This window comes from Agelaius phoeniceus, chromosome Z (assembly GCF_051311805.1).
Source record: "Agelaius phoeniceus isolate bAgePho1 chromosome Z, bAgePho1.hap1, whole genome shotgun sequence".
NCBI lineage: Eukaryota > Metazoa > Chordata > Aves > Passeriformes > Icteridae > Agelaius > Agelaius phoeniceus.
Window position 1 is genome coordinate 91,399,610 of NC_135303.1, and position 27,844 is coordinate 91,427,453.

A 27,844-nucleotide genomic window follows, 5' to 3' on the forward strand; every position below is an offset into this window, starting at 1 on the left:
GCTATGTCCCAGCCATTTAGAAAGATTTTGCACATCATTCAGAATTAATTCTACATTTTACACTATCCAGCAAATTTATTCTTCCCATCACCTCTCAGGAAATAACAGCTATTTGGAAACTTGACATGTAAGTCAGTCAGAACATGCATATTATATTATGCTTTTTCCCATTATCGTTCACAACACTGTCTTTGCTAACAGGACTAATTTATCTTATTACTGAAACTGGGTTTTTTGGCTGTTTGGATTTTTTGGTGGGTTTTTTTGGGTTTTTGTTTGTTTGTTTTTTGTCTTTACATCAAATAAATACTATTCAGATCACCCCTCTTTTCCAAGCATTCTTTTTTCAGTGTTGTTTCTGATACACAGGTGATGCCAGATGCATGAGAAACACACTAGGCAGAAATTTTGGGGTATTTTCCTGGACTACCTCCCTCCCAGTGCCAGCAAAGAGATGCCAATGCGTTTACAGTTCTGAAAAGAAATACATATATAAATAAAATAAGTAAATGCTATTGAAAGTAATTCTTGGGGGAGAAATCAATAAAAACAATTTAAAAAAAAAAAACCACAAAAACTAAAATAAATAAATAAGTAATGTTTATATAAATAAATAAGCTATAAATAAATAAAACCCTAAAAATAAATAAATTTTTAAATAAATAAATAAATAAATAAATAAATAAATAAATAAATAAATAAAGTTTTAAAAAACCCTGACTACTGGGAAACATCTGCTGGGAGTCACATTTTATCCAAAAGTCTGACTCAAATGAACTGCCTGACTGCCACTTCCTAAGCTGCTCTCATTGATGATGTCTGATGTGCATAAATCTCCCCCAAGACTACCAGTTTGATGTCAAGTGCTCAAATCCGGGGAAATGCAACAATGCAATGTCCTTTATCTGATCCTCCAGGACTGCTGCAGGTTCTGTTTGGTTTTACTGGGCTGCACATGAAATATAAACAGTATGAAGAATGCTGGTGTTGATAATTATCTAATCTTTTGAATCTTGACACTAAGTGAGAAGGGGTTGACAGAGAATTTGGCCATAGCTGCGCATAATTCACCTGCTAAGAAAGATGCTACCCATGAGGAAGCAGGACTGTGCATTGAAAAGATTATTCTTGATTATTGCTTGATTGTTTTCCTCTCCCTCATTCACTGCACGACAGGTGAATTGTTAGGCACAAATTAACACCTCTCTGAAGTTTCTCTTTGTCTTGCCATGGAAAACTGCCTTCAGGTAGTAAGGCAGTCTTGTAAGGTATTTTGTCACCAGCAGCTGAGCTTTTTCCAGATTTGGAATGAGATGAGGAAACTGAACAACTCTCAAAGCAAATACACCTCCATGACATAGGGCCCTCACTCTCCATGTTCTCAGAGGCACAGACAGACCATGGCAACTAGTTTCACATATATTGAAACAGAAACTGTTTGAACAGGAGTTGGAGGCCTTACTATTTCAGGGATGTGGGTCAGAAGGATCATTTTAGGACCCCAAAGGTGCTTTACTTGCAAAGGGGCTGTGAAGGTTAAATTACTTACCTTGAGGCTGAGGCCCCCTGACTTGCTATTACACTCCAGTGCATAGCAGAATCATAGAATAGAATCACAGAATGGTTAAGGTTGAAAAATATCATCAAGTTCCCCCCAGCACTGCCAAGGCCACCACTGGCCCATGTCTCCAACTTCCACATCCACACAGCTTTTAAATCCCTCCAGAGAGAGGGGCTCCACCATTGCAGGACCACCCAGGGCTGAACAACCCTTTCAGTGAAGAACTTTTTCCTTAATATTCAACCTAAACATCCCCTGGTACATCTTGAGGCTGTTTCCTCAAAGCAAAATCTTTTAAAAAAAACTCATAATCTTCACCATTTAGGTTGGAATATACCTCTAAGATCACTGCCATGAGGATTTCCCACAACAAATTCAAACTCTTAGAAGGGAGCAACAAAATCAATCCTATGAACAAACAGAAGCACCTTTGAGGGAAAATACAGACCAGTTGCACTTGGAACACTGGAGCAATTGCTTTTATTTTTAGGACCAGTGATGTCATTAACAGTAATTTTTTGAGTAAAATAAAACTACATATGTGCAGTTGCAAAAATGGAAGTTCAAACGCAAACAGTTTTTTAGAAAGTGTATTTTTTTTTCCTTTTACTGCTAATGAAAATATATAGATTAGAAGAAAATGGATAGAAGCCATGGTCTTAGAAAACTGACTAACTACAAATCCCTTCATTTTAGATTAAACATTCTTGGATTGGTCATCAGTTTAATCGGATAAGGCTGGGATCAGTGGGAGGTTAAGGATCAGATTTGCTAACGAGAACACTTAGAGAAATAATTCTTGGAAAAGCGTGCCCCTGGAATGGTGCACTGGGAAGGAAAAGAAAGAATTTTTTCAAGTGGAATTTTCCAGCAAACAGTCCTGGTGCCTCAGTCACAAAGCAGCTACAAAATTCATTGCACGGTGTAGTTTTGGTGGGGGAGAGTGTGACACTGTAGGAAAGTGCAAGTCCAGAGGAGGCCACGGAGCTGCTGCCAGGGCTGGAGCCCCTCTGCTCTGGAGCCAGCCTGGCACAGCTGGGGCTGCTCAGCTGCACAAGAGAAGGCTCCAGGGACACCTCAGAGCCCCTGCCAGGGCCTCCAGGGGCTCCAGCAGAGCTGCCCAGGGACTGGGGACAAGGCCTGCAGGGACAGCAGCCAGGCAATGGCTCCCACGGCCAGAGGGCAGGCACAGATTTTGGGCTCTTGGCAATTAGGAATTGCTGGCTGGGAGGGTGGGCAGGCCCTGGCCCAGGGTGCCCAGAGCAGCTGTGGCTGCCCCAGCCTGAGGATCCAGGATGGTCTCTCCCATTGGATTCACCCCAGCATAACCCAACACTTCACTTATCTCCAACTCACCCTTATCTAAACTGTGTGGGTGACTCAGCCCTGCTCACACACAAAATACCTTAAAACACAAACTCTCCCTCCCCAGAGAGAGAAATACTGCTCAACAGCAGGCATCCTGTGGTGGTGGCTCAGCAACCAGTGGCAGCTGTGTGCAGCTTTTCTGCCAGGCGCCATGAGCAGTGAGCAACCTTCCTACACAAACTAAACAGTTTTGTCCATGGAACAAACAAATCCCCTGAGGAACACTGAATTTCTGTTCTTTTCCCCAAGATACACCTCCTGGTTTTGGCTGTCCCATCGTGAATGGCTCTTTGAGCTCTTTGAGCCATCACTCCCTTTTCCATTTCCCCAGTCCTGTTTGCTCACAGTGCACTGGTGGTGGTGCACGGGGTCACCAACCCCTCTGGGAAAGAATTCTGACTTCTCCACACCTCTAAACATCACAAATCCACTAATCCTTGGATAATAATTCTTTATCCACAGCACCTCCAGTTTCTACCAGAGCTCATTCAGTGTCTCCTTGCACCCCTGTTCCTTCACTGTCCATCTGCAGTCATCCATGAGCAGGACCCTCACTGGAGCTCACCCCAGCCCAGCTGCCCTCAACAGCTTCATGGAAAGTACATACCACCCATTTCTCTCCTGAAAAAAAGACCCCAAATTCCATTTCTATGGGACGGAGAATAATAAATATGTATTGTATAAATTATTATTATTGTTGTTGTTGTTGTTGTTGCTGTTGTTGTTGTTGTTATTTTTGTTGTTGTTGTTGTTATATTGTATAAATATGTATAATAATATAATAAACATATAACCTGACAAAAGGCTCCACGTCTCCAGCAACTTACTCCATCCAGGTGCAGGATCAACACCAAAGATCTGGGAAATCAACAAAACCATCACTGAGGCATTCAGAAAGGGCAGATTATGTGCAATTTGACCACCTTTCAATCTCATGACAGAGACGACACTTTTAGATTACATTTAACTAAAAAAAAAACCAAAAAAAAATCACTGGAAAATACAAAAAAAATTAACTGGAAAATACAAAAACAAAAAACAGATTCAAGAAAGAAAGGATGTACACAGCAGTGCAACAAAAGACCAAAACACAATGAGGTTTTAAATAAGAGAGCACAAGATTACAAACATGAGTGATACAGCTTTGGGATTAATTTGCCATGATATAGTTTTTTATTTTACTAAGACAAAGGTGATTGCTTATTCAAGGCAGAGAGAGGAGATAGAAAAGTTTTGAAAGGGCAAATTCCCCTAAAAAACAAAATGCGAGATGTTTGACATGGCCTCAAATTGTGCCAGGGGAGGTTTAGCCTGGATATTGTGAAATTTTTCTTCACAGAAAAGATTGTCAGGCACTGGAAGAGGCTGCTCAGGAATGGTGGTGGAATCCGCATCCCTGGAAGTGTTCAAAAGGCATGTGGCACCTGGGGACATGGCTGAGTGCTGAATTCAGTGCTAATTCAGGTTAAGGGCTGAACTCCATGATCTGAGTTCTTTTGCAACCTTAATGAGCCTATGATTTTACGTTGTGAGCTGCAAGTCCTGCTGGGGAATAAGAAAAGGAGATGTGTGCTTATCCCTGAGGGGTTTGCAGATGTGCTGAGAGGCAGTGAAGGGGTGGCACAGAAATTAGTGACATCTAACATCCAATGTCCTGCTCCAGACACAGGGTGAGTGAGACTGGGACATCCAGGCCTCACCCACTGAATATCAAAGGCTTTTTTCATTATCACAGAAGAGTTCATTTATTTTTTCATATTTTGCCTTCAATGGAAATTCCAGAAGAATATTTTCCCCCCTGACTCATGCCGGCTGAAAGCAGAACTTCTCCCTCATCCTCAGCAAAAGAGGAATTGCACACAAGGGATGCAATCTGCACAGCTCCAGCCTAAACTCTGCTGAGACTTTGTGGGATGGTCCTTCACAGCAAATCAAACCATCCATCAGGTCCTTCCCAGTGCTGGAAATCTCAGCTGTAAGCACATCACTGCCTCCCAGGGTGGGAATTCTGCAGGGAACCCACCAGGCTTGCACACTCCATCCAGGCAAAACCAGTGCCACCCTTCAAGCTGGAGCACGTGGCAGGCCAGGGGATTTGGGAGCCCAAACAGCTGAGGAGGAATGTCCACAGGAATACAATGCCTCTCCCAGAGGAGCCTGCTAGCTTGTGTGCTGCAGGTTTAGGTAATAAATCTAAGGAGGCAACAGAAGCCCCATTTGTGATGTGACTGATAATCACGCCAGCAATTTTTGCATATTCCTTTGTTCAATTTTCCTTCCAAAGAATGATGGCTGTTTGTAAGACTTGCAGAAGTATGTGATTTCAGATGAAGCTGTGAGAAAGCAAGAGAAGGAAAGCACCCAAACAGCCTGGCTTGGACACGAGGGGCTGCTCCTCATGTACACAATAACCAGATTTTCCACTGGTCACAGGAGGGCTAACCACAAACCAGGGCTGGAGAAGACAGCTGCCTACAGGCATGTTACAAGACTTAAGTTCTCCTGGGAACTTATCCAAAAGCATTCAGAAGATAACTCGGAATTGTTTATATACTCAGAGAAAAGGGGCAAAAACCTGAGTATTCAAAATAACTGAACCTGACAGACAAATGAGTGATTGTACCTCAGAGGATGTGCATGTCTGCTCTTCCTCTCATTGCTAAATCATGGGCTAATCTTTCCACAGTGTGAATATCTGCAACAAAACAATGCTCTTTGTCTACAAGAAACTGGCTCTGTTTCATCAACATGGGCTAAATCAGAAATTCTCTCTATGACAATACTGGCCCAGGGTGCCCAGAGCAGCTGTGGCTGCCCCTGGATCCCTGAGAGTGCCCAAGGCCAGGTTGGACAGGGCTTGGAGCAGCCTGGGATAGTGGAAGGTGTCCCTGCCAATGGCAGGGGGTGAAATGGAATGAGCTTTAAAGGTTCTTTCTAACCCACAGTATTTTATGATGCTATGACTTGCATTCCACTCCTTCCAAGCCTGCCTGTGGATGGCCTTATTCACCCCAACAGAAAGAGAAACCTCCTTTCCACCTTACATGCTGGGAACTACAACATGGGCAATCCAGGGCCACGTGTTTTTAACCCTTTGCATGCTTAAGGACATGCTACAAACACGGCAGAGTGAATTTCAAACACCCCAAGGTCAGCCCAGCCCTGTGGATTGTGGAAAGCCCAGGAAGAGCTTGCCTCCAGGGCCTGCAGAGCCTCTCAGTTAGCTGCCCCAGGTCTCTGAGGATGTCACATGAGAAGCAGAGCTTTGTGAGAGCAAAGCCTGCCTGCCCTGGCTGCCAAGAAGTGCCATTAAAGCTCTCTCCATCCATCATGTCCACTCCCAACCAGCACAGTCCCTTCACCACCTGCTCTGCCTGATCCCAGCTTCAGTCCCCCAGTGTTTTATCTGCCCTGCAACCTGACCAAATGCCATTGTGCTGATGCCCTGGCTCCATCCCATCCCTCTGTGCTTTAAGGCAGCCTCTCCACAAAGGTCACAATCCATAAAGGGGGCTCAGGGCTGGAGAGAAGAGGAATGACTGTATGGAAATGGCAGGCAGCAATCTCTGCTGGGACAGCACTGAGGGAATGCCTGGAGCTGTGCCAGGGGAGGTTTTAGTTTGGATATCAGGGAAAGGCTCTTCCCCAGAGGGTGTTGGCATTAACCAGGCTCCCCAAGGAATGAGCACAGCTCCACGGCTGCCAGAGCTCCAGGAGTGCTTGGACAGTAGGGGTGGGATTGTTGGGGTGTCTGTGCAGGGCTGTGAGCTCCATCATCCTGTGGTCCCTCCCAGCACAGGATATTCCATGAAATATCCTCATGCAAGGATTCCTCCTGCCCTCAGCTCCGTGGCTCTGCTGTCCTCTGACACTGCAGCATCACCTCTGCCCAGCCCCAGGCTGCCCCTCTCCTCCATCGCCCCTTCCCACCACAATTCCTCAGCTTCCCTCACCCTGACAGCCCTGTGTCAAACATCTTCCCTCCTCTGGGGAAGCTTCCCTTTCCAATCCTGCCTGGACAGGAACGCTGGGCTCCCAGCAAGGCCCTGCCAGCAGCAGCAACGTGCACACGGGGCTGTGGGCAGGGAGCACCGAGGAATGTAAATTATCGATTGTGTGCTCCAACCCACATGAGGGAGAGGTGATATGAACAATGCACTCCCCATAGCACCTCTCCTCCACCTTATCAGCCCCTGATCTTAATCCCAGGAGTCAATGCCACCATCAATCACTGTTAATGAGAGCGAGCTCCCCTAGGCAGGGGCCTTATCTCACTGCATCTCCAGAGCCACATGAGGTTATGTCACTCTTGCAATTAAGTAAAGGTTACGCTGGCCTGAAAGGGTTAGCACCGGCTTTTTTGGGAACACTTCGGTGCTGTCAGAGATCGGAGGAAGCAAAAGTAAAAAAGGAAATTTGTCTTCAAACTGAAAGAGAGTAGGTTTAGGTTAGATATTGGGAAAAAATTCTTCCTTGTGAGGGTGGTGAGGTACTGACTGACACAGGGTGCCCAGAGCAGCTGCAGCTGCCTCATCCCTGGAAGTGTCCAAGGCCAGGCTGGACAGGGCTTGGAACAACCTGGGATAGAGGAAGGTGTCCCTGTCCATGGCAGGGAGGTTGAAAATAGGTGATCTTTAGGGCCCCTTCAAACCCAACCCATTCTATGATTCTACACATTCCTTTACATGCTACAATTCACATATTACTTCCATTTTTGGTACTTTCTGATCCAGCGGACCAACAGCACAGAAACAGCAGGTTTTGGACACTTACACGTATTTTGCCACCTATTGCCACTAAATGTTCCATTCTCTACCAGAAATGTTTTCTGTGGAGGTTAAGGTAAAGAGCAAACACGCGGGCAGTAGCCCTGACTCTGTGATTCTGCATTTCTGTGATTTTGATTTAGTAAGTCCTCTGTAAGCGCTGCTGCCTGCATCAGTCAGAAAACCACACCTACTGAGAAAACCAAACTCTAAGAACAGACCCAGTGAAAGTTAAACTGCAGGAAAAGCCCACCACCAAACTGCTTTCTGGGGAACCCCTGTCACAGGGCAAAAATCACTCCTGCTCTTGTCTCTGCCAGAGGCAGATCCCTCCCTCAGGGCAAGGGAAGTTGCTGCCTTCATGTCTCTCATATAATTCCTGTCCCAGCTAGAAAGGAGCTGATCTTGCACTGAGAGGCTCTGCCAAGAATTCAAGTCAAGGTCTCCTGTTCCAACAGCAGTTCAGAACTGCTTGCTCCTCACCCAGGTCATGTGCTACCTATTTGTTGTGAATTATTTGTTGTGGTCTCCTTAAAGGCACAAGTATCTACAATGCCATTAAAACACTCTTGCCTCTGCCTATAACTCAGCTGCAGATTTAACTGCAGCACAGACAATCCTGGGACAATCAGGTCAAGGCTGTCAGTGAATATTGCCTCTGGACACAGCTGGTGGGGAAGAGTGATCACTCAGCCCTGCCTCATTTATTATCTCAACAGCTTGGCTCCAGAGCTGCAGCTCTGCCCCCACACTGGCCCAGTGCAGGGGCTCTGGGAGCTGTGGTAACTCAGCACCCAGCTCAAACCCAAGGTTTGGAATTCAGTTCAGGAGAAAATGGATGAAAACCTTCTGTGCCATGCTAGAAATTACATAGCAGAACAGATTTGCCAACACAGTGGTATCCTCTGGCCTTTATTAGTTTCAGACTCATGCTGGGCCATATTTAAGAGTAGAGGTGATACTGGGGTACCCTTGCAAGGTGAGAAACCTGTGGATGATGCTGACAGATGCTGAGGAGCAGTCATAGCACCTCTGGAGCCACACAGCAACAGGCAATGCCAAGTGGAGAAATTCAGCTGAAGTTCACCAACCAGGGGAAATGGCTAAACAGTCCAGGTTTAACCACCAAGGTTACAAAAAAACAGAAACAAAAACAAAACCAAAACAAAACAAAAAAAAAAACCCCACAAACAAAAAAACAAAACAAAAAAAACAAACAAAAACCACCAAACCCAACAAAAATCCCACAAACAAAAAAAAAACCCAAACAAACAAAAACCATGACAGTATTCTGGTTAAACTTTGCATTTTAATCAGTGAAAACACGACAGAGCTATCAGAGCTTAGGAAGGACAAAGGACAAGAGGATGGAACATTTCTCAGAGAAGATGCCACACCACTCCAAAGGGCACAGGATCTCAGGCAAGGCAGGATGTGGGTAGGTGAGTGACAACAAGAGGTGCAGAGTTGTTCTCCAGAGGCACATCCTAGAGAGGTGCCACATTCAATACCACAGATCTCATTCTGAGTGCTTTTGAATTTGTTTGGAGCCTGTGAAGTGAGGCAGCAAAGCTCAGGTCATGGATCATGGCCCCTTCACTGGCCAAGAGTGTTCTGTCAAGGGAAAGTTCAGGATGTGCTTCAGATATTGTGTGGCCTGGTGGGAATGAACAGCCCACACTGCTTCCCAAAGGAGAGCAGCTCTCACCCCAGAGAAGGGCTATGAAATGTACAACTAGAGGAGCATAAATCTCTTAAATCACCAGCTGTGCCCATTCAGCAGGCAGAGACCGAGCACATAAATAAATCCCCAAAGGCTCACTTTCAGTAGGAAGGGTAGGCAGGGACCTCTGTTCTGGTGGCATTTCAAGTGCCTTTGATCAGACATATAATTTGGATTAGTCTACAGGAATGTGTGGTGCCTCTGCCCTGCCAGCTGGCTCAGGCTAATCCCAGCATCACACAGAGAGACCAAGCCAGACCCTCTGTGCTTGTTTGGGTGGCAGAATCGCCAGGCCAGGAGGGGCCACTCAGCCCTGGAGAGCTGACATGGGTCTGAGGAGGGCTGGCAGTCCTAAAACATTCCACAGCTGCCATTTAGCAAGTCACTGCAGAAGCCTTGTGAGTCAGAGGTCTCTTGGGGCTCCTGCAGCGAGTGGCCACATCAGCACAGAGCTGTGGTTGTTGGCTGGGCCGGGCAGCAGGAGCAGTCTGCAGGAGGGAGCAGCAGCCCTGTTGTGGAAACCAGGAGATGAGTGTGGAACTTCATGATGTCTATTTACCATTGGGACCACAGTCCTCAGTGGAGCTTTTTTCCAGCTTCAGTGACCCTGAGCTGGTACTAACTTAGGAGTAGGTAAGAGGAAATATCTGTTGTTTTACAGCAGACTCAAACTAAATCACTGAAATCTTGCCTGTTGCTCACACCTCTGAATTAAAGAAGAAACTAGGATGAGTGTTGGTTCTTGGTTTCTTTTCTCTTTCTGTTAAAGTTGGAATTGGATCATCCCTTGAACAAGGATGAGTGTTGGTTCTTGGTTTCTTTTCTCTTTCTGTTAAAGTTGGAATTGGATCATCCCTTGATGGCTTTGCCCTGCCTTGGTGTGGGCAGAGCAGGGAGCAGCACGGCACTGCCTGTCTGCAGGTGTGCCACGCTCAGAGCGGGGCACAGGATGAGCACAGGCAGCAGCAGGGGCAGAAAAACAGAAGTTTGGGAGATCAGAGCAGCTCATCGACCTCCATGGATGTGACAACATCCAGCTACATCCACAGACAGCTTGGAGAGAGACACTTCCTTTGCCTTTTTCCACTGCCACGCACTGCCCACAACACGAGCTGGTTTTCATGCAGTAATTGCCCACGAGGTGCAAATTACCCAATTATACACTTAATTTGCTTTGGCATTATATCTTAAGTAAGGGATAACTGACATAGAAGGTTCTCAAACCAAAGGGGGTTGGTTACAGTGATGGACACGGAAACTGGGCAGCACCAGCAGGGAGGAGATAAATTTACAAGGACATAAAGGGAAGGACTAGGGGATCGGTCACCTTGACGGACAGGCCACTGGCGGGAAAACAAGGCACAAACAACTCAGGGACAAACCATTGTGAGGGAGGAACATGGGGGGAACTGAGGATCAAACCATAATCTCAATTTATAAAAAATAACCAACTTTACAACAAAACCTGTATAAATATCTTTAAACACACAATGCTACATTGGCTGATCCTCACCAGAGGCAAGCAGGGTTCACCAGCACTGGTGTTCCAGCTCCCTCGGCCTGCCAACCCAGCTTTGGTGCTGGAGCAGCCCCAGACTTGGAGCAATGGGATGGCAGGCAGGAGAGCTCCCCGGGTCAGGAGCATGGGTGAGGGGCTGAGCAGACACCACAGGCAAGAGACTGAACCTGCAGACTTTCAAACCAGATCAGCAAGAGCTTGAGGCAGTGGTGACAGTGTTCTGCAGCAACATTCAAAGCCAGGAAACAGGATCAGTCACCAGCAATAATGGTGCCTGCATTTTACACCCTCCATCCCTTTCTACTTTCCCTGCTCTGTAGGTTCACCCATAATATATTTTTTTTTTCTGCCTCTTGCTTTTTGAGGATGAAGTGGACACAGAGGGAAGATGGGGAGCCTACAGCAGCTTCACAAAAAGGGGAGCATGGCTCCACTTTCTGCTGCTGACAGGGACGAGACAGAGGGAAAACCCCTCTGTCCTCCCAGCTCCATACCCCAGTACTTCACAGACCCAGTCCCTTCAGGGAGGAGAGCCAGATGTGACAAAACACGACAATTTGCTTTGAATGTGTGCAGGCTGCCACTGTCAGAGGACTAGGAACACACATGATGCTGAAATAATTGAAGTGGAAAACCTTGGAGCTGAAACTAAGACCTAAAGGGAGGGAGGGAGGGGGAACACCTGCCCTCACTCTGGCCCCTGAGTAAGTGGGTGAATTGCCAGCACAGGTACAGCTACACAAATAACTCTTTGCTTTGGTCCTCAGTGATGCACCTGGGCCCAGGAGGGATGAGCTCTGCCGTGCTCGTCTCCAGCACACATTTCAATTTGGGTGCAGATCATTACCACCCAGCCACAGACCCATGGAACCATTTAGGTTGAAAAGCCCTCTGAAACCATCCAGTTCATCACAAAACACTGCAGGAATTTCTTTGGGAGGCAGGAGAAATGTCATTATTCGCAGCCTTTAAATTTACTAGTACCAAAACCATTATTTCATAAATATGGACAGCATCCTGGTTTTGGTATTGGACCAGAAGCAGGCTTCCATGCTGCAATCTTACACACTATTTAATCACAGACCAGGGAAAAAAGGTCACAGAGTCTGTGGATCATCATAGCCATGGAGGATTTTGTTTACAAAATTTTTTGGCTGATTCAAATAACTGCAAATCTTTTCAGCTATACATTACCAACTCTGTATTTTAAACACCAAAATGCTTCGTTCCAACAACCATGGTCCAAGAAGAAAATCAGTCCACAGATAAAACTCAAAGGATTTGTAGTTCTGCTCTGATTTACCAGATATTTTTCTAGGAGATGCTGCAGTAAAACATTAAAGAGGAAGAGGATCATACTGATGTTAACTGCAGCTATTCTTTACATGAATCATTTATGCATCTGTAACAAGATGTTTTTAACATGGATTTCACTTTAATCTTTTACTTCAGCCCACTGAGTCCCACTGTGCCATGAGTGGTGAAAGGCTTAAAAAGAGTCACACCACCACAAACTTTACATCTCAAATAGATGAAATCAAACTGCACATAGGGGAGGAAGGGGGAGGTACACAGAAAAGGCACATATCACAGATGTGATAGGGATTACAGGTCTACTAGTTGCTGCTTCCACCACCTTCACCCTCAGGTTTCTCAGCTGCTGGTGGCATGAATTATGTTTAACAGCTACTAAGGGCAGTTTGCAAAGTAACCAGATCACTGGTCCTGATGCTCCTGCTCAAGGATGACATGCAGAGGGCACAGGGCAGGGATCTAAGCGGGTATTTGAAAAATTAACATCCTTGGCTGTGTGGCAACAGGTGCAAACAACCCTAAATAAGAGCTGGGTACTCTCAGAGCCTCCCCTGAAAAGCCTGGGGAAGACAGAAATCTCTCCCTTCACAAACACTGTAAACAGGAGGAAGCAAGGGATCAGGAAGCAGTGAACACACTGCACATTACCACACCTCAGGGCCCCCTCCTAGGAGATTTGCCTCAAGCTCATGTTAGGAAAATTAATCCACAAACATCAGAGGTTTATGTCCAAAAAGGAGACAGAGGAGTCCTTTTTGCTTTATTCAAATAAAGGGAGAGGCCATGGGGCATTCCCCTGGTGTCTGTCAAATTTTTGGAGGACACAGCCTCCCTTTTATCCCAATTTCCCAGCTGCATTTCCCTTCTCTCTCTCCCCATTGGCTGAGGTACTTGAGAGGTACAGACTTCCCAAAACACCTGATACCAGAGATTTCCCTCTAATGTATACCCCTCCCATTTAATTTTTAATTCTTATGGAATTTAGGGGTTTTTCTTCCCCATTGTTTCTTTCATCTTTCAACGTCTAATTTCATTTATCAACAAACCTAAAGTTTATTTGCAAAAGCAAACATCTTTTTCCATTCCATCAATCAGTGGAATCCTTCCTTCCCATTGTTTCTCTTATATCCCAGTGCTGGTTTTGTCTACCAGGTTTGTGAAGACAGTCCCGCTATTCCTCTCACTCAGAAGGGAGCAGAGGCGCAGGAGCAGGGATGAAGGGCCAAGGGGAGCCCTGCCGTGGCTCCTGCGGGTGGGCGCTGGCTCCGGGCTCAGGGACAGCGGCAGCAGCGACCCAGCAGCATCTTATCCTGGCTCTGGGAGCCCTCCAGCGGCTGCTGCAGCGGGAATCACGGAATGATTTGGATGGGAGGCGCCTGGAACATCATCCCATCCCTCCATGGGGGACACCTTCGGCTGGACCAGGATGCTGCAAGCCCTGCCCAAGTGAGTCCTGCGGGTGCTCTGTCGCTGTCACCATCCTAGAGCAGCACCCTGGACAAGGTGAGATCGTTCAGGCACACACCTGTGGCCTGAAGCAAAGGCAGCAAACCTCAAGGTGAACCCAGACAGGGAATTCACACCCCAGGGTTGTTAAACTTAGCACAAGATTGCCATAAGGGAGATGGCGAGGGGAAAACACGATCAGCTCCCCACAGGCTCTGCAGATGAGCAAACTGCACAGTTAATTTGCTAAAACTAAATCAGAAGGAAAGCAGCAAGCATTTGCACAAAGGTGCTGGGCAAAAAACTGGAATTCATCTTATTTCTGAGGAGGGAATGAGTCATCACTCATTGGGGTCATGTGAGAGTGGACAGAGCAGGGTGCCAGGGGACACCAAACCACTCATCCACCAGTGAACCTCGGAATAGACACACTTCTTCTTCAAAAGAAGAGTGGTTTGGGGTTTTTTTCTATACCTAGGGATGACAAGGGGTAAAGCACAGTTGGTTTGAAGGCTCCAGGTACAGGAGAAGGAAGACAGTACAGTAAGAGCCTTGCTTGTCACAACCTCAGGCTGATTGCAAGGATTTCCTCTAGGCTGGTAAGTGGGTAGCAAAAGCCATCCCCTCTTGCCCCATCACACACATGGATGTTTGCAATTCCAGTCTGCAATTCCCTCCCTTTAGCTGGAAAGTGGTTAACAGTGTGATTCCTTCTGGTGTAATTTTCATATGACTGACCGCAGAACTATTAATACCTGAGCCCAGAGCTGGTTCAGCTAAACAACTCATTCCCTCCGGGGAGAAGAAAACCACAACTTCTCCTACCCCCTGGAAAAACCTTTTGTCACTGCAGGGCCAGCAGCTCAGATGTGAGGAGATGGCTCTGCTGTGCTGATGCCCCTCGGGGAGGACATCGAGCAGCATGAGAGAGCTCAGCTTGGTTCTCCTGTGCCTCCTCCGCATCTCCAGGAAGGGTGAGTCCTGAGCCTGCTCCCAGCCCCTGTCTGCTCACAGCTCCTCCTCTCACCCCAGCCCAAGTTTGCCTGCTACAGCAAACTCTACAGAAACTGCACTCTCCATCATGTTGCTTAAAATTATCCTGACATTCCAAGCGCATGTGACAACAGTGTGAAGACTCAGGCTTAGCAGTTCAGAGGGGCCTTCAGTTTGTGGGGTTTTTTTGCATTTTTCTGTTTTCCTAACATGAGCAGGAAGTCCATCTGACTTTTCCCCAGCTTTGTCGGGTGGATGCAGCATTTTCATCCCCGCTTCATATTCCTTAGAAGTTATTATGCAACAGACACAATGTTTTCCAGTTCCACTGAGCACTTAAGTTCCGTTGATCGCATTGCTTCAAATATGTGCTTAAATTCCATTAAACTCCATAGGACTTGCTTAGCTTCACTGCCAAACAGCATTTGGCCAGGGCAAGGATAGCTGTGAGCTGGTCCCCAGCTCTTGCTGCTGTCCTCATGACCTTTCCCACTGACCACCAGCAGCAACACTGACCTGACAACTCCTTTTGGAAGTTACTTTCTGCAAGGTGTGCAAGCTGTTTGCCTCTCTCTTCCTTGTGAGAGCTTCAGTTCCATTAGCAAATGGAGGCTGGATATTAACAAAAGGAATGTGAAAGACCTGCCACGCTGAGGCTTTAGAGTCAAGGGTAAATTATACAGGGAAAGTTGACAGCTCCCTCCACTCATAACTAGGCAAACTGTGTTTCCATGGAAATGGGCGGAGATGCTAACATTAAAAGCACTTATTTTTAACATTATTTTTCATCTGGAAGGCAAGGGAGGATTATGTGCTAGAAAAAAAAAGTGTTCTTTGCTTAAGATTGAAAACAAAAAAAAAAGAAAAGCTAATCAAAGGGGTAGCAGAGAGAAGCAAGTCATACTCAAAAGCACACAATCTACAGTTCTCCTAAAGTAAAGGTTACAGTGACATGCTGCAAAATAACTAAAACAAGAGCAAATAAGCTAGAAAGCAATAGCAATTACTGTTTTCAGTGCCAGATCTTTGTGCTCAAACCCCATGAGCTTCATGAAGCTCCTGCAGTGCTGCAGCATTGTTTATTAGATTACCTGGGCTGGAAAAGGTGCTCATACCATTGTTGTGTATGACAGGGCAGCACGACTCCAGATCTCAGTAATCAAAATACTGGCTTGGAGCTGACTCTGTGTAAATATCTGAGCAGGGAACTGGCTCTGGGATGGCCTTTGTCCATTGTGTAACACACAATAGGTGAATACAAGCTGCACTGCCACGCAGGTGTTTGTCAAGTGTTATGGGCCACAGATAGAGGAACAAAAACCAAATCTGATCTTTGAGTCTACAGGAGTAATCCAACAGCTGAATGCCCATATGGTGAAGCCAACGAGACCAGGGATGGGTGGAAATACTTGAATTTACATTTTACAGGTATTCTCAGCTACTGAGAGCCCCTGATCTAATGGAGTTTCATGAGACAGGAGGCACAGATGTGTTTCTGAAGCCACAATCTGCTGCTACAGCTGTTAATAGCAGTGCAACAGTGGGTAGGCAGACATGTCTATATATTAAACTGAAAGAGGGGAGATTTAGATTAGATATTAGGAAGACATTCTTGGCTGTGAGGGTGGTGAGGCCCAAGCACAGGTTGCCCAAAGAAGCTGTGGCTGCCTCTGGATCCTTGGAAGTCTCCAAGGCCAGGCTGGATGGGGCCTGGAGCAACCTGAGCTAGTGGAAATTGTCCCTGGTGGTGGAATGAAATGAATTTTAAGGCCCCTTCCAGCCAACCATTGTGCAATTCCATGATCCCTCCAGGTGTGCAGTGCAATGGCTGGTCTGTCCACGTCCCATCTGACGTCACTGGAGAGCTTGGGAAGATGGTTATCCTGCCCTGCACCTTCACACACCCCTACAAAACATTTGACCGGGCGCTCACGGCCATCTGGAGGATCAAGGAGCCTTACAACGGCACGGTGATCTTCAAGTGTGTGAGCCAGAGCAGCAGCGAGCTCTGCAGGACTGCCATCAGCCACAAGAACAAGTACAAGCTGCTGGGCAACCCCCGGCACAAGGACCTGTCCATCAGGGTGGACAACCTGACCTGGAGCGACAGCGAGAGGTACTTCTGCCGGGTGGAGCTGGCCGGAGACAGCCAGGACAAGTACGAGAGCAGGAATGGCATCAGGCTGCACGTGATTGGTAAGAGGGCCTGAGAGGCACAGGAGGCAAAGACACCCTCAAGGGGAGAGCCACAGCATGTGGGAAATGACAAATGGCAGCACAAGTTTACCTGAGGTGGTTTTCCAAAGGCTGGGTTTTCTTTCTCCATTATAACAGGGAAAATTCATTGTCCTCCTCAGTCTTGGTTTGCCAAAGGGCTGGGTTTTCTTTCTCCATTGCAAGGGGGGAAAATTCATTGTCCTCCCCAGTTTTGGTTTTCCAAAGGGTTGAGTTTTCTTTCTCCATTATAGCAGGGAAAATTCATTGTCCTTCTCAGTCTTGGTTTGCCAAAGCATTGGGTTTTCTTTCTCCATTATAACAGGGAAAATTCATTGTCCTCCTCAGTCTTGGTTTGCCAAAGCATTGGGTTTTCTTTCTCCATTATAACAGGGAAAATTCATTGTCCTCCTCAGTCTTGGTTTTCCAAAGGGCTGAATTTTCTTTCTCTGTTACAACAGGCCAAATTCATTGTCCTCAGTCTTGGTTTTCCAAAAGGCTGAATTTTCTTTCTCTGTTACAACAGGCCAAATTCATTGTCCTCAGTCTTGGTTTTCCAAAAGGCTGAATTTTCTTTCTCCGTTACAAGAGGGAAAATTCATTGTCCTCCTCAGTTCTGGTTTTCTAAAGGGTTGAGTTTTCTTTCTCCATTATAACAGGGAAAATTCATTGTCCTCCTCAGTCTTCCAACACAAGACAGTGAGCAAAATGCAGGGAAGGGAATAGGAACAAAACTGGTAAGGAAATGTTGAGGCTCAGGCAGCTGGGGTGAGAGCCCACCAAAAGTTGTGCATTCCACCTTGTCCCTGCAGCACAGGATCAGGGCAGGCAGCAGAGGCAAGCTGGGATTAGCTAAACTGGGGTTAAAGACATCTTGTTAAAACTCCATCAGACCCTGAACTGGACAGCCCAGGTGCTGAGCACAAGTTCACAGGTGTTAGCACTACAGGGCCCAGGTGGTAACAGGGATTGGGAAGACAAGATACCTGGTGCACATGTGCCAATAAATCCAAAATCCTCTGGAGCACGAAACACAAACCTGGAAACGTTTTTTTTCCTGGAAAACCAGCTCAGAGCAACAACAAATGTCAAATGCTAATCCCACTTTCCAGGGCAAGCTCACAGATCAAGGGGGAGCTAGGAGACACAGGAGGCCTCAGAAGCAGACTCAGATCTTACCCAGGCCATTGAGGTTGGATGATTTTGGTTTTGAGAGGGAAACTGCTTATGCCTGCTGTGCAGTGTGGGTGTCCAGATGGGACCTGAGGATGAGCTTGGCTGTTTCCTGAGAAGTTCTGCACAGCTGAGCCTCTCCTTCAGTTGCACCAGCTCCTGACACCCACACACAGCAGGACCAGGGCAGGATGGCAGCAAGACCTGTCTCTCAGGGGCTGCCTGGATTTTAACACAGAGGAATGATAACACACAGAGATACAGTACCCTGCTTGGGAATGGGCCCTGACACTGCGATTGGGAGGGGTTAATTAGTGCCTGAAAGGTTAATTTAAACACCAAAACACACAGAACCATGACACACAGACTCAGATTACTCTTGCACTTATGTGCACAAAGAGGACAACTTGTAGTAGGTGGTTGCAAACTCTGTTTTTGTTGTCTAGTCAAAAAAAAAAAAAAATTTCTGCTCTTTCTCTGTGAGGACACTCATTTAGTGCCCTTTGCTTTCCATAACACCTTTTTGAACACTTCCAGGGATGAGGGCTCCACCATTCCCTGGGCAGCCCCTTCCAATATCCAGTCACCCTTTCTGTGAAGAAATTTCTCCTAATGTCCTACCTGAAAGTGACCTGGTAACTCTGGGGCTGAAACAAAGGTAATCAAAACTAGGTTGTGCCCAGAAGCAGATATTTCCCCTATAACTAACCTGCCAAATCTGGCAAGTCTCAGGCACTGAGCAAAGGGCTCACATGCGCTCTGGAGGTCAGAGATCAAAGGAACAGCCACAAAATGCTTGTGCTGAACACTGTGGGTGACATGTCCTGGACCTCGTGGAGGTGCAGCCAAGTGCAGAAATGTCACCAGCTGCACCTGTGCCTACAATGGTGAGTGGCACTTCTCTGCCTTCTGCCAACAAGGAAGGGCACAACAGCTGAATTTGGGCAAAGTTCAGGAAAATGTGTGAGCCATTGCTGGGATAGAACAAACAGAGCACACATCCTTGCATCCAGGCTTTGCTGGGGGAACCCTTTTGCCCCTCTATCCAACACAGGCTGGGTGGGGAAATCTAGAAGATAGTGCCAAGAATAACAAGGAAGGAGAGGGCTGATCCCAACATCCATAGAGTCATTACATAGTTTCAGTTGAAGAGAACCTTTAAAGCTCATCTTGTCCAACTCCCCTTCCACTAGATGATGCTGCTCCAAAGCCTGTCCATCCTGGCCTTGGAGACTTCCAGGGATCCAGGGGCAGCCACAGCTGCTCTGGGCAACCCTCTTTTCAAAAAAATTCCTCCTTTCATCAAATCTTAATCTCTACTCTTTTAGCTTCAAAACAACCTTTGTCCTGTCACAAAAAGTCCTGCTAAAAAATTTATCCCCATTTTGCTTGGAGTCCCTGGAGGCCCTGGCAGGGGCTCTGAGGTGTCCCTGGAGCCTTCTCTTGTGCAGCTCAACAGCCCCAGCTGTGCCAGGCTGGCTCCAGAGCAGAGGGGCTCCAGCCCTGGCAGCAGCTCCGTGGCCTCCTCTGCACTGGCTGCAGCAGCTCCAGCTCCTTGTGCTGCTGGAGCCAGGGCTGGGGCAGCTCTGCAGGTGGGCTCTCACCTGAGCCCAGGGGCACAGGGGCAGGATCCCCCCTGCCCTGCTGCCCACGCTGGGGCTCAGCCCAGGGCAGGGGGGTTCAGGCTGGGGCAGGTCCAGCTCTCACCCACCATTACCCAACTTTACCCTGACCAAACAACGCCGAGGCTCCACCAAGACCAAATCTTCATTGCAGCTGTTTTACACCAGATCTGCCTTTGCAGCCTGACTCGCATTCCCTCCCCCATTGCCATTCCCACAGCCGCCCCCAGGATCATTAACATCACGGTCAGCTCCAGCAGGGATCACACCTTCCAGGCCCGCTGCACGGCCGAGGGGGAGCCAGCGCCTGCCCTGACCTGGACAGGACCCCCCTACAGCAACCTGAGCTCCAGCAGCAGCTCCAGCCACCGCGTCACCAAGGAGCTGCGCTCCCTGACGCACGACGGGAAATACACCTGCACCGCCGTCAACAGCCACGGCCGGGCAGAGGGGGCCGTCTACTTCTACAAATTCAGGGCCTCCGACAGCTCCTCCTTCCTCATCCTCATCTTCGTCCCGCTGGCAGTCAAGGTGGTCATTCTGCTGGTGATCCTGAGCTTCGCTGCTTTCTCCAGAGAAGGTCAGTGTCCTGATGCGCCTCCATCCCAGGGAGGGATGCGCAGACAAACCAGGCAGGAGGTGTGGGGATTTGTAAAATTGGAGGGTTTTGGGAAAGCTGCAGAAGGCAGGCTTTAGAGACAGCAGAACTGTCGATAAACAGGGACTGGGGTTTTTTGAGGGGAGGGAGTGTTAATGATTTCATGATTTTCTGCCCTAGGAGAAGGATGGTTCTAGCAGGAAACCCAAGAAGAGCCAAGAGGTCTTGGCTGGCTGGTCACGGCCTGCTGAGAGAGGAAATTTGGAAATTTCAGAGGGAGCAGGAGTTTCCCTTAGTGCCCAAGAAGAAATGTTAATAAACCAGCTCAGGGGAAATCAGTGGAGAGACCACTGCCTACATAACCCGATTTTTTTTTTTTTTCCCTTGAAGCAGGCTAATTACTACCTCTTCCCCTGTAGCCCACAGCCAGGATTTACCTTTGCTGCATCCCACACAAGTTTAATCTTCTGGCATGGCCATCCTCATTTTAGAGACCGCCCTGTCAGTCCCCCAGGGCCTCAGCAGCCAGTACTTCCCCAGCATTTGTGAAACCCCACCTTCCATGCTGTGCAAGCAGGGAGTGCCCAGCTCACAGGAGATGGGAATTAGAGGGTTTTGGGAAAACCCATGGGCTGAGGGATACCACATCCCAAGCAGCCAGGAGGTCCCCAGCTGGTCCCCAGCCCTCCAGTGCTGCTGAGTGGTGGCATGCACAGAAGGGGACTGAGAAGAATGAGATGTCACATCACTGTGACTCATGGTAGGGACAGTCTGACATTCATGGAAGCCACCACTTGTCTTGAACAGTAGAAGTTGTCAGACCAACCAAAAATGCTTTGCTCCTTACATTCCGGTGCCTAATTCCCAAGCACATGGAGAGGACCACATGCCAAACATCAGGGCTTCTTCCCATTCACAACCACCCTCCAGTGCAGCTTCCCAGCAGCTCTAGGGCACTCCTGGCTCCCCCAGCCCACTCTGACCTCATGGCTAACCTACATCATCATTTCCACTTCACAGGTCCCCCCTCTGCTCCACCCAGCCTGGCCAGGTAAGGATGTCTTGCCTTCTGTTATCCTGCAGGAGAGTGAGGATGGCCCAGGTGAGAAATGCAGCATGTCCTTAGTCTTGGTAGCAATTTCCTGGCCTCAGAGCAGGCTGCTGGGGCAAGGAGAGGTTGAGCTGATGGCCAGGTGAGCCAGGGTGAGGGAACAAGGGCTGGACACTGCCCCCAGGAGTTCTGGCTTGGGCACAGCTGAGAGGAAACCCTGGTGGAGTGAGGAGAAGGGACTGGGCAGCAATTTGAGAGACCAGAGCATGAGGCTGCTGCACCAGCAAAGGGCTGACAGAAGTTTACATGTGCCATAGGCCCAGAGCATGGCTGGAAGGCTGCAGACAGCAGGGCTGGGGCTGTTGAGCTGCACAAGAGAAGGCTCCAGGGACACCTCAGAGCCCCTGCCAGGGCCTCCAGGGGCTCCAGCAGAGCTGCACAGGGACTGGGGACAAGGCCTGCAGGGACAGCAGCCAGGCAATGGCTCCCAGTGCCAGAGGGCAGGCACAGATTTTGGGCTCTTGGCAATTAGGAATTGCTGGCTGGGAGGGTGGGCAGGCCCTGGCCCAGGGTGCCCAGAGCAGCTGGGGCTGCCCCTGGATCCCTGGCAGTGTCCCAGGGCCAGGATGGATGGGGCTTGGAGCAGCCTGGGACAGTGGAAGGTGGCATTCTGCCCCATGGCAGGGGGTGGCACTGGATGAGCTTTAAGATTCCTCCCAACCCAAACCCTTCCATGGTTCTGTGATGCCACGTTAAACCAACAATGGATTATCCACCCAAGGGAAAGGGATGGGGGACAGTCAAATGTACAGGGCACAGCTAAAGAAACAAGGAATTTAATCCTACATTCAAATCTCTAATTTCTTACTAAAAACCACAGTTTTGCTGATTTGTCAAGGTCTAAACCACATTGTACCCTTGGTTATATTTGGATAGAAACCTACACAGATAGGAAGGCTTAAAGCCAAACACTTACATGAGAAGATCCTGCTCAGGAGAGGTTTCCCAGAGTTCACAGAATCACAGAATCACTGGGTTGGAAGAAACCTTAAAGATCATCCAGTCCAACCCATGCCCTAACACCTCAACTAAACCAGGGTACCAAGTGTCCCATCCAGTCTTTTTTTAAACACATCCAGGGATGGTGACTCCACCACTTCCCCAGGCAGACCATTCCAGAACTTTATCATATTCTTTCTGTAAAAAACCTTTTCCTAATATTTCCCTTGGTGCAGGTTGGTTTGTCACAACCTCACGAGGTTCTGGGCAGGACAGTGGCCCAGACAGTGGATGCTAAAGGTGCACGAGATTGCCCTGCATGCTTTAAGATGTAAAAGCTTTAAGGTGTAAAACAGCAGTTGCAGCTGAGACTACTGTCAAGTGGAAGAGGCTCTGTCTCGGAGTGTCAGAGACGCTTCCACTGGAGCCACTGGCAAATCCCAGAGCAGCCTGGAACGCCCTCACCTTTCCCACCTGTCCCCCTGCCAGGCCCCAGCAGCTGGAGTGCACCTACGAGAACTGCGAGCACAGGCACAGCCAGAGCCGGCCCCGGCGCAGCTGAGGCAGCCACGGATCCCCTGCCCCAGGGAGCACAGAGCCAGCCCCAGGGGATCACACCAGCCTCGGGGAGGATGAACTCCATCATCTCCAAGGTCCCTTCCACCATGCCGTGAGCTCCAGCCCTGCTTCTCCTCACAAGTGATGGCAGCCTTCATGGGAAAAAGAGAAGAGTGATGGAGCTGGAAGGGCACAACGTGGTCAATTGTAACTTAGCTGTGTTTTTAGCCCCTATCAAATATTTAAGCAAGCAGGCAATAGTATACAATAGTATAAAATTGCCTCAGAGCTTTTTGCTTTGGTATTTTCCAAACATTGCTTTGAAAAGCATTTTCAGCACTCCACTTCTCCAACCACATCCAAGTGGGCTACTGACATGATGGAATTCCTTGCTGTGGCAAAACACTACTGGAATTTCTGATGGGGCTTGTTCCTTTTTTAAAAAATTATTATTACTATTATTCCTAAATGTCCAGAAGAGTTTATTTTAGAGTTTAAAAGGAAACCTTAACTTTAAAGAGGACTCCAAGCAAAAAGATGTTTTCCAAAAACTGGTAGAGCTGAAAGCAGGATATGAGAAGTCTAAACTAGTCTGTGTTCTAACTCTGCTTCAGCTCCTGAAACTCAGAGCTTTGTGATAAATGTTTCAATACACAAAATTGTTGGGCTGTTGTTTTTCTCTTAATAGCTAAAAAAAATGTTTCAAAACCCTGTGTTACACAAAGGAGTTTCTTTAAGGTCTGACTACTCATTTCTTAAATCCCTCTCTTCTGAGATTAAGTCACTACTGCAAAATCCCAAAGGCCACGAAGTCACAAAGGCCAACCACAGACAAATCTCTTACCCAACTGTGAACCTCCTCCAAAATCAGGTGAACAGATCCAGCTTATGGTATAGGGCAACATGGGTAAACCTGGAGTCCTGGAGAGGCAGGCAGAGGCCCAGGACAGGGCTGGAGACAGCAACAGGCTGGCTTAGATGAGGAGAAAGAATTAAGAAAGAGCAGGTGGCTTGAACTCACTTTCACATTTACACTGCTGGATTTGATGCTCTGTGCAACCATCCCACTGCAGCAGCTCCAACACTGCTCCCCAGACAATCCTGCTCCTGGTAACAACCACCAAACTGCTACTGAAATACCATCAAGCTTGCAAACTCGACCCCAGGCTGGGAACCATTATTTCAAAGTTCACCTCTTCATAAGATCTGCACTGGGAGAGCAAAGCAGAAATTTAAATTACTTGGCCAGAATGATAAGGGGGAAAGAAAAAATAAATGGGAGGATATATTTGAACCTGATCTTTTAAATCCCTGCTTAAAATTCTAGCAGTGACAAAACCAGATTTAATAAAAAATAAGAAGAGATGCAAAGAGAAAAGGGAAGTTACAGCAGACAGTGTAGTCACAGACCTGTAAGCTCAGTTTCACAGGTGTCACAGAGGAAAGATACCTCAGAGATATCAGTTGAACAAACTGAATTGGATTTCTGAGCCCTTATGATTTACAGACATATAGTAATGAGAACTCACTTCTCCCTGTGCATGGGATTTAGGCTTGGCTTTCTGAATTTTTCTCCAAAAAATTACTTCTTTAACTCAAGTAGTTTGGGTCCAAAAAGAAGCATCAGACCTCATGTCCCAAAACCAACAGGTTCCCCCTGGTCCTCACGGGAGAATCAAACACCCACTCAAACCCGCATAAACTGGAGGCACAAAACACAGCAGTGCACCCACCAGGATGCTTCTGGTATTGAACTCATCTGGGAAACGCAGGGAATGCCAAAGCCCTTCCAGTAAAACTAGAAGGAATAAAAACTCCATCTGCTGGGCACCACTTGGAAAATAAGGCCCCAAGCTGTGGAGTTCACATGTGCACAGGGAAGTGCAGTACAGGTTCAGGCTTCAGCCACTGCCAGAAGATTGGTCTGCAGAGGGCACATACAGCAACGATGTGGTGGTGTCTGATGTGGATCCTTCTACCAGGCTGAAAACATCACAGTGTCTGCCACCAACTGCTTGATTTTCCATTTTTATTTTGCATGGTCTTTGCAGACAGAGCATGTTATAAATACAACATTTGTAAAAACTCAACAGCTGAGACAATTCCTCATTTTGAAAGTGCATGTCACACACGTACTTCTGACTTCTTCACATTTATAGGCAACTGATCAATAACATTTAACCTAATAAACCCAGTGCTTTTAAGTCTTTGGGGGGGAAAGCAGCAGAATGTATTCCTCCAGACATGAATTTTCCAAAAGAGTCTGTTAAAAACCATGCTGCATTGGTATCTGGTTACTATACAGAGGGATGTACATATATATATTTATTTATAGGCTCGCAGATAGAGCAAAGAACTCTAAGACCACATTAAAATGATGGTGATCTAAGGACCCAGCTGGCATAATTAGCAGAACCTGCCAAGAAGGAAAAGGTGATCTGTCCTCTAGCACCAGAACCATGGTTTAAGAGCAACAGCTCAAAGCATCATTGACCAGTAGGTAGCACATTTCTATCCCCTATTGACCAGAACTCATGTTTTAACGTGCAACCATGTCAAAAACACAAAGGCACAATTAATGGAGGAGAAAAAGTGATCAGTTCCTTCACAGAGCTGTAGGGACTGGGACTGCAGGACCTTGGGCCAGCTCAAACACACCAGTGATTAAAGGGACATCAAACAAGCACCAGGAAAAATTTGCCTTCTGCTTTTCCTAAACAAAAGTGCATCCTATGATCAGACAAGGCAACAAAACCAGTGATCATTCAGCTGAAACAACAGATTTACAGGCTCATGGTTCATGCTTTGGCAACAGAATTTTAACAAGTGATCACCAAATTTAATACAACAAAAATGCCTATTCACAGTGTCATCTAAAATCCTGTTATGTCATGTCCAGCCAGGCAGAAGAAAATAAGCTTAAGTGGTGGTGGTGGTTGAACATTTCCTAAACAACCAGACTAAGGAATTAAGGAATCCTATTTAACATGATTGTAACTGACTGTTCCCCTCTCAGACACTGGAGATCCAGAAAATATGTCTCTGGATTTAAATCCCCTTGAACTTGGCTAGAAGTTACTTGCATTTAATCAATCAATATAGATGCAGACACACAATGTTTAGAAAACAGGAAAAAACAATGTTCATAGTTCCCATTTGTGCTGATATTTACAGGAGTGGGTAAAGATTCTAGGCATGCCTCTAAACTACAGATTTCTGTGGGATAGCAAAAAAGTCAAGACTTAAAATACCATCCTTTCAAATACAGGGATTTCACAAAAATCGCTAGACACATCAGGTAAGACTCAGAGGGATCCTGGTTAAGAAAGTCAAACCTCTTTTACACACAACCCTCCACTCACATTTGAACTGGCCTGAATGATGACACACTGGAAAATAAAAAAAGGCACCAAGCAAAAACTTCAGACACTACAGTGAGCTGTGCTGACTAGTGATTTGTACACCTATCCCCAGGCACCCTTCTCTCCAGAGGGCACCACACACAGAAGATATTCAAGTGCTTTCAGTCAAAAAAAATAAAAATAAAACCAAAGCCCCCCTGCCAAAATGCAAACCATTAAGCAATTCCACAGGCCTAAAACGCAAACAGAAAGCAAGAAAACCTTGAAGTGGAGAAAATTGTCATTGTGTAGATGTTCTTATTCGCAGGTCTGACTTAATTAAAGTGGAACTCTGAAGGTAAAAATCATTTGTGCAATAAGGACACTGTTTGTAAACCAGAGCCACTGCCCACCCAGCGCTGCTACCGAATGCTGTCCAAAAAATGCACTTCTGGGTACAGCGTGTTCACCAGGAGGGACAGGAGGTTATTGCCATCCTGAAGGCAGTGCTCAGGGTGCTTGATGAACACAGAGGCCTGGGAGAGCTGCTCCTGGTAATCCATGTATTGTTTGTTGGATGACATGGCTTCGAGAGCACTCAGTGCCTACGGGGAAAAGGGAAAATTCTGTTAGTTTTGTGTATTTTGGTCCATAACACAACACCATGTGCACAATTCCCCTAAAGGATCCTCACCTACTACAGAACATAGAGTACTCAGAACAAAACAGTTGCAAACTGTCATCTCCTAACAGTGTTTCATGTCAACTTTTATTTTTCAAGCTGTTCTCTCCCCACGTTCAACACAAAAACTGCCCTATTATTGCTTCCTAGGATTCTGTAACCCAAATATTGTCAAATATCTACTTCATGAACTCAAGAACGGTTTCACAGAAATTATGTCAAACTACAGGCTGCAACACACTTAAATCTTCACTTTAGGTTGTTCTCATGAATATACTGACTTTCATGGAAGTATTGGTTTGCTCCTATTAATAGTATTAAAGTTAAATATTAACTGTCACGTTAAAAATCGTATGTTGGCAGGACTAGCAAGGGCAGCTGTAGAAAATATTTCTGACCAAGTTTTGTTCTTTTCTTAGAGAAACAAGCTGTACCAAGCTACTTTACTTTGGTTTCTAACCAACTCCTCCTTCCTCTTCTCAAGTGCTTACTGAAAGAACACCATGGTCAGTGCACATGCTAAAGGGGGAATGTTTATTTGTCACAGGCCTTTTAAGCCCTGACCTCACATAAACAAATGTCAGCGTGAGTGTAGCCCTGCTTTATCACTGAAAAGCAGTGCAAATCACAGCAGCACTGTTTTTTCCTGTTTGTTTTAAATTCCTTCTACCTGCTACACTCCAAACTTTCCGAGTCGGGCTTTACAGACGTGAGTTCATCTGCCCCTTTTAAACATGTAAGATTCAAAAATGAATTTTTGAAAAAGAATGAATTCTTCATATTAACACAGAACACTGTATAAAGTTTTACCAGGATCACCTTTAGGACAGAGTCAAACACACAGTCCTGCTGCCAAAGTTTAGCAGCAAAGTGAGAGCCGGATTTACCTTGAAGAAATACTTAGAAATACCTGCAA

General features: G+C 46.8%; 2 protein-coding genes across 5 annotated transcripts in view; one reads left to right on the top strand and one right to left on the bottom strand.

Annotated features, from left to right (window-relative positions):
* The first annotated feature begins 14,345 nt into the window (after window positions 1-14,345).
* On the top strand, window positions 14,346-24,674 carry SIGLEC15 (sialic acid binding Ig like lectin 15). Its single transcript, XM_054652119.2, has 5 exons — window positions 14,346-14,671; window positions 16,503-16,886; window positions 19,920-20,279; window positions 21,318-21,348; window positions 22,837-24,674. The coding sequence occupies exons 1-5, from the start codon at window positions 14,620-14,622 to the stop codon at window positions 22,907-22,909; spliced, it is 900 nt and encodes a 299-aa protein (XP_054508094.2). The 5' UTR covers window positions 14,346-14,619; the 3' UTR covers window positions 22,910-24,674.
* Window positions 24,675-24,920: 246 nt separating this feature from the next.
* Window positions 24,921-27,844, bottom strand: part of EPG5 (ectopic P-granules 5 autophagy tethering factor) — a 54,898-nt gene continuing 51,974 nt past the window's right edge. For all 4 annotated transcript variants that reach the window (XM_054651549.2, XM_054651547.2, XM_054651548.2 and 1 more), the window contains exon 44: window positions 24,921-26,851. In XM_054651549.2, coding sequence (XP_054507524.2) covers window positions 26,669-26,851 — 183 coding nt within the window. In that variant the 3' untranslated portion in view covers window positions 24,921-26,668. The remainder of the gene's footprint in view (window positions 26,852-27,844) is intronic.

Coding starts and splice junctions, on each gene's coding strand:
- SIGLEC15 (XM_054652119.2), top strand. CDS start 14,620: ATGAGAGAGCTCAGCTTGGTTCTCCTGTGCCTCCTCCGCATCTCCAGG. Junction 20,280..21,317: donor CGCTGCTTTCTCCAGAGAAG/GTCAGTGTCCTG, acceptor TCCACTTCACAG/GTCCCCCCTCTGCTCCACCC. Junction 21,349..22,836: donor GCTCCACCCAGCCTGGCCAG/GTAAGGATGTCT, acceptor TCCCCCTGCCAG/GCCCCAGCAGCTGGAGTGCA.